We start from the raw sequence: 13193 nt of genomic DNA, 5'->3' as shown, positions 1-13193 counted from the left end.
CATCCTCGAGGTAAAAGCTTGATGCCTTTCTAAAAGACATGCTTGGCAACCCACCAACAGGCTCAGACACATTTAGCAGACACTTCAGGACAGATTTCTCAAGGTTTTGTGTCTTCCTTGCACCATGCAAGGAGGCGCAAGGGCAAGGAAATCCTCAGTGACATTTATCAAACTATGCAAGGCCACCTTGCCTGGCCCTGAGTGTCTTGATAAATCTACAGTAACTCAAGGCTGCGCAAGTGCTTGCCTTGTGTTACCCTACCCTGGAAAGGCGTTCAATGGGTGGAGTGTGAGTGTTCCCACCATTCACCCATGGATTTTGGTGCATTCCTAGATCTACCTTTAATAGTACACTTGGGAATGCGTCAAAATGCTACGCTTCCCCAGCGGAGGCATAACGAGAAGAAATGTCTTTATTTCTCCTTGTTATTTCCTCTTTCTACGTGTTCTATGAGGAAAATGCCTCCCAGGATTGTTTTGTGCACAAAAGTGTTCTTTCCAGCACAAAAACAATCCTGCCTGCAACGCATGCACCCTTGGACCTTGACGCAAGCGTGCATGCGATTGTGCTAGGCAGCCAAAAGTACATAAGCGCCAGGAAAGGACAGAAATGCGCCTTATAATGGTAAATAAGGCGCACAGCTGCCTTTTCGCTTCCACGCAGCCCTGCAAGGTGACTTGCTGCATTGCGCTGCATGAAAGAAAGAAAAATCTGGCCCTTCTTGACCACCAAACAATCGATGCAAACTTGCTAAGTCTCAACACAAAAAACAAAAAAACTCCTAAGGAACAGGATACTAGAGTATGACCCACGTTACGCCCAATAATAGCTTTATTTGTTAAGCAATGTGGAGAAATTACATTTGAGCTATTGTTGTATGTCTTTATTGATCTGACCCCATTTAAAGTCATGCCTAGTGGTATCTCTACAAGTAAAAAACACGCCACAATATTCTGAGTTTTACCAGGTGAAGGAATTCACCAGGTGCAACAAAATATTTTTCCACGGTGCTAGAACTAGTTGGAATAAAGGTACAAAATTGTGGAATTGCATGCGTGTAGGGACCTAGATATGCAAGGCAACCCCATTCCAGCATAGGAAAATTGTCATGGTACGGGCCAGAATTAGTAACTCCTTCGATAACCTCCAGTTCTAATTACCAGCCATCTCCTATGTAAGGCCCATAGAATGATACCATTGTACACTTATAATCGTTTTCACCAATATTTGAAATGAGTTGCATTTCGCTTTGTTTTGTTTTGCAGGCACAAACGAAAATTAAAAGCAATTGTTGCAGGCTCCACAGGTAGGATCTGATTTCAGTGCTTCCTTCTTTGTAGCCGGGTGGCGGTTTGTTTGGTGCGTTGAGGTAACAGCATGATAAAGAGAAAACCAAGAAATTCCAGGCTCTGTGCTTTCTGATCTGAATGTATTTGTAAACTGCGAATATCACTATTTTAAAATTCCAACCTAATAAGGTGACTCCCACCACTGTTTATTTGAAAGCAATTCACTATTTTTTTCTTTCGAACATGAAAACTAATTATACAAGCATAACAATCAGTTAACTCAACAGGAAAGAAAATGAACAATATTCTGGTGGGAGGAAGGGAGAAAGGCAGAAAAAAGAGAATCGAGAGCACAGTGCAGAAGGGCAACTGGCAGAAAGAGATAGAAACTCTAAATTGAAGGATCAGGCTTCAACCTATTTCTTTCTCCGTACACCTGATCGTTTCTTAAGCTAATTTTTCGAAATTTCAAAATGTATGTGTTAATGTTCTTTAAAGGATGGGACAAAGCAGCATGATGTGGTATGAAAATTCAGGTAATGAAATGTATACTTGCCTTTATTCTCCACTAACAGAATAAAAGAGAAATATCTACAAAATAAAATTACATACATTTAAGCATCCCACCATTTTGTGCTGAGAAAGAAAGAATATTTATATCACCTTGCGAAATAATTGATGCAACTCATCATAGTGTTGACCGGAGTTGAATACCGAGTACATAGTGCATGATGGGGATTCATCACATTAAATTACTTTATTTCGGCCACCAGTGCCATAAAAGTAAGAACAATAAAAAGCATACAATTAATAATACATACTTATAAGATCATCAATAAAACAAATCCAAAGCTAAAAGATTTACAGTTGTTCAAGCATTGTACAAACTGTAATCAATTAATTCATATTTAAAATCACAGCTTATCTAAGAGATATACAAATATGCCACGTTATTTATAGAAGGAAATACCACTGTGACAGATAATTAGTGAAAAAGGTAGAAGAGTGTAAGGTAATAGTGCACTGTAATGAGACCAAGTGACATGGCTATGTAAGGCTTTACTACGAATCACCCACATTGTATCTGAGGATACGCAGAGCCACTCGGTGGGTGCGTACTCCAAGTAGTCTGCATGCTGGTCAGCCGCGGTCGGTAGTGGGATGACCTGCAGGGCGGTGACGTGGGGAGGGGGAGGGGCAGAGTGGGGGGTAGTAATGTATGGATTACGGAGTTTTACAGGTAGGTAAACATATAAATATATTAAACAAATTTCGTTGCGTGCACTGCATCACCAAATGCGATGCAGTGCGCGCAACAAGATTCCTTTTATGTATTTATATGTTTACTTACCTGTAAAACTCCGTAATCCATACATTACTACCCCCCCACTCTGCCAATCCCCCTCCCCACGTCACCGCCCTGCTGTTCATCCCACTACCAACCACGGCTGATGCTGGTGCAAGTCAGGTGTGGCGAGGTGACGCATAGCCTAGACCAGGGGTCCTCATAGTACGGCCCGCAGGCCGCTGGCGGCCCGGCAAGCCTTTCCTGGCGGCCCGCAGACCTTTCAGACATCGAACCCGAGGTTTTCTTTTTTTAAAGGCTGTCTGCAACCAGAGCTCGACTCCGAGACTCTGCTGCCTGTGGGGGCCGGGCGATTTCCGCCGTAGTCAGAGTGGGGCTGCAGGGGCGCTGAGAGGTGAAAATAGCCTCATTAACATGCTAATGGTCTTTTAAAGACCTGTGAAATTTTTGGGTGTGGCTGTGTGCGCACGCCTGGAGTTGTCTCACATGAACACACACAAACCTGCCAGTCACACATGAACTCGCTCGTATCTGTTAGATCACTGCCCTCGTCCAGGAATTTTATCTCCCCTCTGTTATGTGTACATGTGCATGTTTCGCTCTCTCTCCCTCGCACCGTAAATATCACATGGAATTGAAGTATATTCAAGTAGATACATGAAGTAACATTAATGCTTTGAATTGGAAGAGCATCTAATGAATGTTTCACTTAGTAGAATAAACCTATGTTCCTCGTGAACAGACTTTGAACTGTTTTTGTGGTGAATTGTTTGTTGAAGTTTAAGAATATTAATACTACTTCGACCCTTTCTCGAACGTATTGCTGTTATGACCCAGGTCGGGTAGTTTTATGGGCTAACCCCGTTAAAACTCAACACAGAGTCCTAAGTCCAACAAAAATGTACAGTTAAATTGGGAGGCAAAAGGGCAAAAAGTTAGGGGGTGACCGCCCTAAGGCTGACAGGTTCAACAAGGAGTATGTGGAAATGTAACCACTTGGTGTGCAAAAGAATCAACCCTCTCAAGTGGAACAACCCCTAGGCATAATTTGCCATTATATGATCTATGCTGATTAAAAAACATCACCTTAGTTTTTTGATCTTCAGGCCACGTGCGACACAAAATAATTGAAACAAGTCAATAGTATCTGAAGCCCACCGGAGACTTGGAGATCAACAAGCTGTCATCTGCGAAAAGTAGAATCGGCGATTTAATTCAGGCCAAAATTGCGGCACCTGATTCCACTGGAGACAGAAAGGGCACAATATCATTGATGAAGAGTGAAAACAAAGTAGGAGCCAGGACACAGCCCTGGCGACTCTTTTGCAAACTAGTACCTTTTCTGTCAACTGGGCCTGATCTACTCCCTAGTGGATACATGCACAATTATTATCATGCAAGCGGATTAAAAGGGATAAAATGTGTGGGGGCATTGCTAGATCAGCCAGGACTCTCCAAAGACCAGGTCGAGGAATCAGATCAAAGGCCAATTTTAGATCGACCAAGGCAACATAAAGGCTGCCCTTGTCGATCAGGGCTGGTCTCCAGTAAATTAACATAAAGCGAAAGACCTGATCAATAGTTTAAACCCTGCGATGAAAGCCTGCTTGGAATGGACTTAAAACGTCACTTTCATCCATCCAGTCTTTGTATTTCGTTAATAAGACAACTAAACGTTTTTAATATAATCTTTAAGACTTATTGGCCTGTAATTGGAGGGTATAGAACGTTCGCCCTTTTTAGGTCCAGCATAGGCAGCACATGCGTTGTCTGGAAGACCTGCTGTAATCACTCTACAGAGTTTATTCCTGCCAGTTGCTTTCCATTGGTTAATTCCTTTTTTGTTCTTCTTTCTTGGCTCCTTATTGGCTAGTGCTCCCGGCACATCATTTCTGGTTTCTACCGAGGAGCACCGTCCAAATGCACTTTACTTGCGGTATAAGTGGTTATCTGTTTCTTTAAGGATTACTTGTTTTATTTCCTGCCAGTATTTCTCCACACCACACGCATAACTTTTTTCTACACGGACGGCGCTTTCATGGTATAACACGGCGGCCACTTTAATTTTGTTTTCTTTTTATCACCATGGTGTGCACTTAATGGCCCATCATACATGTAACTTTTGATTTACATGGGCGCTGCGTTTTATGTTTCAGCGTTGCGCCATTTTTATGTTTACCATCAAGATCTATTGCACTGCCAATGCGTGTTTTCGATGGTGTTTCTTCTTCGTTACATTTGGGGTACTTCTCAAATTATTTAATACTTTTTTCTATGTGCATAGTTGCCTTTCAAATATAAGATCCGTTAAAAGCTCGCCCTTGAAAGAAATTGCATAATTGTACATTTCAAATAGTTTGCCACAGAACTTTATTTACATTGGGCGGGGTCTGGTTAGTCTTGATTAGTATCTGTGGACATGCTCCCATCATGCTCTGCTTTGGGGGCATTTGAACTGCACAGAGACACGGCATGGCGGCTGAAGTTTAACATAGTGAAACAGAACGTGGTGTAGTGTGCTTGTCACTAAATGATGTATCCTGCGTATTGACCAATCAAGAGCTTCTACTACTTCCCTGGTATATTTTGTATGCCATTTGCTCTGTAGTTTAACCATATTACATTTTAAATTATTTAGGTTACTTTTGGCGTATGGTAAAATTATGGAACAGTTTTTTCTACGTGCATAGTTGCCTTTCAAAAAGAAGATGCGTTAAAAGCTCAGCCTCGAAAGAAATAGCACTATTGTAAAGTGCTCTGATATTCTTCTGGATCTTGTTCGCGCTATATAAAGCTTTATAAATAAATAAAATAAATAACTGCGCATTTTGAAAAGTTTGACACAGAAGTGCCGTTGCACTGGGCGGGGTCTGGGTAATCTTGATTACGCATCTGTGGTCCGTGCTACACACTCAGGACGCTCTCGGACTCTAACGCCACTGAGTTCACTGGTTTTCCCCTCAGCCGCTTCCTTTGGATGTTCACCATTAGTAGTAGGTGGCTTGACTCAGTGTTTCATTTCAGTGCAGTCCTTAAATTAAAGGTCACCGTAGAGAGGTTTTCAGACTGCCACAAGTCTAGAGCGTCCTTTGCTTGAGCCAGGTTACTTCCCACTCCTAAGCATTAGAAAACCGCTGACAGTATCGGTTGATGCATCGCATAAACAAAAAGGGGTATTCCATTTGCTTGGTAAAAAATTGGTCCCTAGGAGACAATGATGTCAATTGTATCTCGTTTATATGTATAGAAGGAGTAACTTCTTTGAAATTATTATTCCCTATAGGTTTTAGGGATCTGTGATTAGAATGACTTAATACCGATATTTGCAATCGAAGTTATTCATGTTTGAGAAGTGGAGTAAGAGAGTATCATATGTGTGGTGTAGGGAATTCGATGGGGTGGGGAACGGTTGCTGCATCTCAACATCACTGAGGACAATGTCCTTAAGACTCTTTTTTGGGTGGTGGTGGGGGTGTGGGGGGTGGGGGGAGTGTTTTGCATGTGGTGGTACGGGGTGGGGGAGATTGGGGTAGTAAAAAGAATTGAGACTTATCTTGCAGAATTGGTACTACAAATTATCTACGTAATGGCAGACAGACATTATAGTACATTGTATAGGCTGAGGAAATCTCATCTGGGTTTTTTCTTTCTTTTAGTGCTTAGATGTGGCAGGATAAAATAGTTATTGGCACTTGGAATATCTGTGGCCTCAATGACGCTAAAAAGCAGGCTCTTTTTCGTAAAATTGTTGATTTCATGCATGTAGATGTACTCTGTATACAGGAGACACACATTCCATGGGGGAAGCGGGAATGTTTAAAGCTTCCTGGGTTCGAGATATTAGGCTGTTCCAAACAGACATCTATGATTAGAGGGGTCGCTATATATGCAAAGTGCGGTCTGGGTATATGCAAAAGGGCATTGGCCGATAGAATGGGTAGGTGGGCTATAGTGGAATTGTGCATTGGTGGTAAATTGTTAACAGTCTGCAACGTGTATGGATCGAATTTAGATGATCCTGATGTGTTTAAATATCTAGACGTTGAATTGGCAGCATGGCCTAGTCCACTACTCCTTTGTGGAGATATGAACATTAATATGCCAAGCGATGTGGATTTCACGAATGTTCGTAATTATGTGGGGAGAAAATCAAAAGTTTTTAAAGCCTTTCAGGCTCTCCTTCAGGAGCATGGTCTTACAGATTTATGGTATCTTCATAAGAGAACAGAAGATGGCTCTACGTTTTACTCCATACCCCATAAGAAAAATGTTAGGCTAGATTTTGTTTTTTTGTCTAAACAGGTGGCAGCTGTTAGTACTATTTTTTGTTTACCACGATTTCTCTCAGACCATAATCCACTGATCACTGAATGTCCTTGGCCACGAGTTAGAAAACCACCTAGAGATTGGACGTTTGATAAGAAACTTATTTGATGATGGGTATCGTTCACATATTCAAAAATGGGTAGTCCAATTTCTGAATATTAACAGAGGATCTGCTACAGATCAAGTGGTCTGGGACACAATGAAAGCTGGTCTACGGGGCGAGACTAAAAGTTTCTCTTCCTACAGGTGGAAATTAGAACAAGAACGGATGCGTAATGGTGTTAGAGAACTTCGGGATGCAGAAATAGCATTGACTTTAAATATCAAGGATGGGAATGATATCGCCCCCTGTTTACAAAAGGTGGCGATCCTCAGGGCTGGGCTGCTGGAGCCTCTTGGACAGGATCTTGCATTAAAGTTTTTACAATATCGTACAGAAATGTTTGAGTTTGGTGTGAATTCGGGCAGGGTCCTTGCTAAGAGACTCCGTCAGCGAAGCATTCAGAGTCAGGTGGTGAAAATTCAAGATGAACATGGAATAGTATACGAAACACAGGAAAAGGTTAATGAAGTCTTCTTGAGATTTTATTCCTCCTTATACAGTGAAGCTACCACTCGGTCTAACTCTGAGACAGCTGCCGAAGCTTTCCTAGCAGATCTTGAGACTGTCGTTATTTCTCCTGAACAGGCTGAGTACTTGGCCACCCCCATTCAATGGGAGGAGGTTGAGACTGCAGTAAAATCTTCGGTTAATGGCAAAGCTTGTGGACCAGATGCAGTACCTCTGGAGTTCTATAAGGTGTTTCTACCTGAAATTGGCCAGGTATTCTTGGAGGTATTAAGAGCAGCCCAGAGTGGTATAGTACCGGAATCATGGCAAAATACAATCATAGTCCTGTTTAAAAAAAAAGACAAACCTGAGTTGTTACCATCATCATTTCGGCCTATTTCTCTAATTAATAGTGACTCTAAAATATACTCAACAAAAATGGCCGGTCGACTAGTACAGGTGATTACCCCTCTGGTCTCTGTGTTCCAGCATGGATTTATACCTGGCCGGGATATTGCTGACCATGTTAGACGCTCCATAGCATTATTAGACTGGGCTCAAGTCACGAACTCACCCCTCGGGCTGATCCTGTTGGACGCCGAGAAGGCGTTCGACAGGGTCTCCTGGGGGTTTATGTGGGCTGTCCTGAAGTGGAAGAGATTTCCAAAAGAATTTATACAGGCGATCTGTGCGATGTATATTTCCCCAAGAGCACAACTTCGTATCTCTGGCCAGCAGACTTGCTCTTTTTCTATCACTAGGGGCACACAACAGGGGTGTCCTTGTTCTCCCCTGCTGTTTGCCCTGTATATTGACCCCTTTCTTTCTAAGATTATGGCCAATCAGCGTATAAAACCTATAAGAGTCAGTAATATGTCTTATAATCTGCTAGCATATGCAGATGATATAGTTGTTATAACATCTGAAGTCTCTTCTGCTTTTAGTGAACTTAAGCAATTGGCAGGGCATTTTGGGGCGGTGTCGGGCTACAAGCTCAATGTCCCAAAGACGCAGGTGGTTCAGACATCTGGTATGGTCATTTCAGATGCCCCAGTGGTTCCTGATGCAAAGTATCTGGGGGTGCGTATAACTACTGCAGTGGATACTATACCTGATTTAAATATCCTTCCGGTTATAGATGATGCCAATAAAAAACTAGAAAGACTAGATAGCCTGCATCTATCCTTATATGGACGATGCAGCGTTATTAAAATGTTAATTCTTCCTAAGTTTTTATATTTGTTCAGGACCATTCCTCTTCTGTTCTCTCAAACAAGCTTGGCAAAGGCAGATAGAGTTTGCTACAGATTTTTGTGGGGGTATAGGCGCTCACGTAGAGCTGCCAAGTGGATGTATCTTCCTAGAGACCGAGGGGGCTGGGCGGTTCCAAATCTCGCTATGTATTATTGGGCTGCAATGATGCAAGCAATCGGCATGTTGTTATGTGGAGATAAAGCGAGTATACCAATATGTAATACTCCTACTATTTATGAGATTGGACTGGGTTTCGCTGCAAAAGGTATCTTACTTGAAGTTCTTGAACCCAGCTATTATAAGAGAACCCGCTTCAAGGTCTTAATTGCTGCATATACTATCTGGCGAAAAATTAGGAGGAAATTGACTATTCCAAATATGAACTTATACACGCCTTTTAAAGCTACTCGAATATTTCCCAGCATCTTTCAGGATCATGTTATGTACAGATGGCAAAGTAAAGGTATCCATGGGTTGGGCGATATGGCTGAGGATGGCGCTGTCCTATCATATAGCGAAATAAGGGATACATTTCAGTTATCTCCACGTGACTTCTTTAAGTATTTACAGATTCAAAGCTTTATCCAAAAATACTTGAAGATAACTCCTTGCATCCTGGAGAAAGTGCCTGTCATTGAATTGATTAAAAAGAGAAGTAGAATAGGCATTTTGTACCAATATATTTTGTCAACATCTCCGGATGATTTGACTGCTCAAAATGCCAAGTGGGAAGTAAAATTAGGTAGAACAGGTGTTGACTTAACCTCGATGATAGAACTTGCTAGTCAGGTTATAGTATCTGGCTCGCTCAAAACCCAAAGTTACATGTCAATGTTGGATTTATACTATACGCCTGCTAAGATTGCAAAATGGGGGGCCACAAAAGGAAATACATGTGCACGATGCGGGTTGCTGGCAGCCGATGCAATCCATATGTTTTATTCCTGTCTATCGCTTCGTGCTTTTCTAGATGATATCGAGCACTTTATTAATGTCACACTGAAGATCCAATGTATAATAACTCCGGCACTTGTGATATTTGGGGTCGAGGCTGGTAATATATTAGCTGGTGGTAACACCTTTAATGAATCGGCCCTTATATTTATTGCTATGTCGCAGGTTCGCCTATGCATTACCTCTCAGTGGCTCTCTTCGGAAGCCCCTACATTCGTATAGTGGCGTGCAAGATTGTAAGCTTTACATCATTTAGAATTTTCTGTATTTTCTTGTAAAGGGGAGAGACGGCGGCAACTTGCGACTCGAATCTGGGCGCCTGTGGCAGAATGGATTGGATAAAAGAATAGCGTTGTTCGGACTGTATCTTAATACTAGTATCTTTTCCATCTGTTTTCGATGTGTTTTCCTCAGACTTAATTGATTGGAATATATTTGTGTTATCATTTGCCTAATCTGCCAATCTATTGTTTATTTTATTCTGTACGAATTTTGTATGTACAACCAATTCTGCTGTTTAAATTGTTAATTGGAACTGTTTAAATGTTCGGTCTCAATAAAATAAAATAAAAAAAGAAATAAAAAAAGAAAACCACTGACAGGCCTGAGTGAAATGAGGGCCAAATCTTTAGCGGAGGAGCTCCGCTGCCTGTATGATGGGGCAGAAGCATAGGGGGAGGGTAGAATAGGAAGTGACTTGTATGATATTCTCAGCTCTCAAGTTTATTAGTTCCGTAGAAAGTAGGTCATATAGTCCAGTGTGTTTTTTGCTTTGCATTCTGGCTCTTGTACTCTTGATTATATAATGGAATAAACAGGGCTTCAGATCACAGATAGTAAGGAAAAAACCTGGACGGTATGAGCTACTCACGCCCAGGCCTGGGAATCTTTACAGCACCACGCCTACACAGCAGTGTCAAGGATGAGGCTGACCGAAGATAGGTATTTTAGAGATAAAATGATTACTCAAAATCGTACTCTTTACCCGAGCTTTATGCCGTGCCCAAAACATCCACTCCCTTTATCTGAAGCCAACAAAACCCGGAAGGCAATTGCAGTCTCTAAGTGTCAAACTGATAACAGCTCTACGTCAACACAGTTTTCCCACACAAAACTGATAACACCAGATACGAAACTCATAAGAAGGCACGAGAAAGTGATCTGTGTGGTTGTATAACATGTTTGTGAAAGTCACTTGGCTGCATAGCACTGTGATATTTGACAATCTTATCTGTGTGACAAAAGCCTGCTCCGCAGTGTTATCTGAACAGTGTTGCAAGTTACTATTTACCGAATCTATAAATCATACATTGTGGTCGTACATAAAGACAACGCTCTTAGCCCTTGAACATAAATCTTGTGTACATGCAGTCTAGCACAGGACGGTAGCACACATTATGCATGCGAAGAGACTGCATGGGGATGCACCAGAACTTGCCTAGGGTTGTGTGAGCGTAACTTAGTTGTGGGACACATTTTGGGGGTTTAATTCCATAGCCACCTCTAAATGAGGCCCTTTCAAAAGATGGGAGTTTTATTGTATTGGAGTTCAATCCATTTACTGTCTCCTGGAGTAAGCCATAACTACTCGCTGGTCCCTTCTTTGGAGAGAAATATTACTAAATGATTAACTCTGTTAAACAGCAGTGCCCACCACATATAATGCCCAGAAACCACCTAATGTCCCAGGTCCAAAAGAAAAGGTCTCACAATCTACTAACGGCATGTTCCAGTTGTATTGAAATATGTTGGCTGCTTCAAAAAGACTCAATATAGGGAGCATGCGCTATAAAAAATTAAACACTTTCACAAAATACCTAAGAAGGTGAACAATTCACAGGGACTGGGCAGACACAATCACTATGTGTGGCACTTTGGGTATACTTTAGACTTGCAACTAGCCCGCCGGGGGCCAGACAGTTAAACAAGTCTGATTGCCTAAAACAGATGTAAATGTGCTCAACTGGTCAAATTGCTTGTACGTCGGTTTTGTCTGTAATTGACGACATCACTTCAAACTTTCTGACAATACAAGCTATCTTATACGGTCAGTAATGGAACTTTCAAATATTTACTTACACATTCACAGTGTTTTCTGGCACAGACTGGGACCTCCTAGCACTAAATATACATAAATCATGGGGAATTAAAAAACAGGATGAGATTTCCTTAAGAATAGGCATATGTTAACATATATTTGTAGTATAACACTAATATGTACTTGTGAGTGTAGTGTTTAGTTATACATGGCTGCTTAATTTGCTAGATTGTAACAGGCATCCATGTATGCATGTTAAATAGTTAAATAAACACAGAAATATAAAAAAATTGGCTCCATTTATTTTTAAAGCACAAAATAAACATTGAAATATATATCAATTATATAGGAAAAAAATGAATATGGATAAATACAGGCGGAAATGTTAATAAAATAAATATCATAAAACCAGGAGCCCTAATCATGATGGATGCGCAGGGGGTTACGTCCATACCACAGGTGTCATTTTTGTGGCCTTTCTCCAGCCACTAGGCAGTGGTTGGGGGAAGCTAGTCTAAGGAATATATGGAGGTACATGCATCCCACGTCCACTGGATATACTTTCTTTTCTTCTCTCACGTATTGACTACTTTCCCACATCACCGAACATAACACAGGAATCGGTGTCAGTAGATATTGGTGCTGCAGCACTTTCCGGTCACTCCCCTAAAATACTACAATATGAGCCATGTAGAGACTCACTGGCACCCAAGATCTGCTGGCTCAATAATTAACTTCTATGTTCACATATTGACAGATACATTGGCAGCCACAACCTTATTAGCACAGACTAATGAAATATCAGACAGCTCTATCTCTACCATATGGGAGACCTTAAAGGGGGTTGAGTGGGCCACTCTATTGCAATTGCCACAGGCTAAAATAGGGATCGCTACACCAAGCAGCTTCAATTAGAAACCCAGGTTAAGGAACTGCAAGTCTCTCACACCCAATCTGGTTCAGTGGCAGTTTTCGCTGTCAGCTAACGGCAGCATAGAAGCAACTACAAGCTTTATATATGGGTTGGACAGAATAAACATTGCTTAGGGTACAACAGAAATATTAAGCTGGGGCCAACAAGGCAGGGCGTATGCTGGCACATCATCTCAGCGCTCAAGCAGTGGACCGAAGGATCACTGAACGGCAGGGACCTGACGGTTCCCTGCGGTCTTGGGATGAGGAATTTTCCCATGACTTGGAGGCTTTTTACGCCACCTTGTATGCAGCAGATACTCTATTAGACTCTGATGCGGTTACCTATCCGTCACAGGCCCCTCTCTCCACGATCCCCCCCAGTCGCGAACCCCACCTGTGATGCAGATATTACCAAGCCGGAGTTCCTGACACCTATCTAAGTCTTGCAACCCAATAAGAATCCCAGGCCAGATGGCTATGGTGTCGACTTTCACAAAGCTTTTAGTGCACAGCTGGCACCTATACTGGCAAGGCTTTTCAACACGTTTAGTGCGGATGGG

At 41.9% G+C, this 13193-nt stretch overlaps 1 protein-coding gene across 1 annotated transcript in view; it reads left to right on the top strand.

The window, feature by feature from the left end:
* CDH23 (cadherin related 23) overlaps nt 1–13193 on the top strand; it is a 1152220-nt gene that overhangs the window by 1032266 nt on the left and 106761 nt on the right. Inside the window, exon 39 of the mRNA XM_078641088.1 lies at nt 1267–1307. Within this exon, the coding sequence (XP_078497214.1) occupies nt 1267–1307 (41 nt within the window). The remainder of the gene's footprint in view (nt 1–1266; nt 1308–13193) is intronic.

The sequence above is a fragment of the Lissotriton helveticus genome, chromosome 5_1, assembly GCF_964261635.1.
Source record: "Lissotriton helveticus chromosome 5_1, aLisHel1.1, whole genome shotgun sequence".
NCBI classification, from domain to species: Eukaryota; Metazoa; Chordata; class Amphibia; order Caudata; family Salamandridae; genus Lissotriton; species Lissotriton helveticus.
This window is presented reverse-complemented; position numbering and strand designations above follow the sequence as displayed.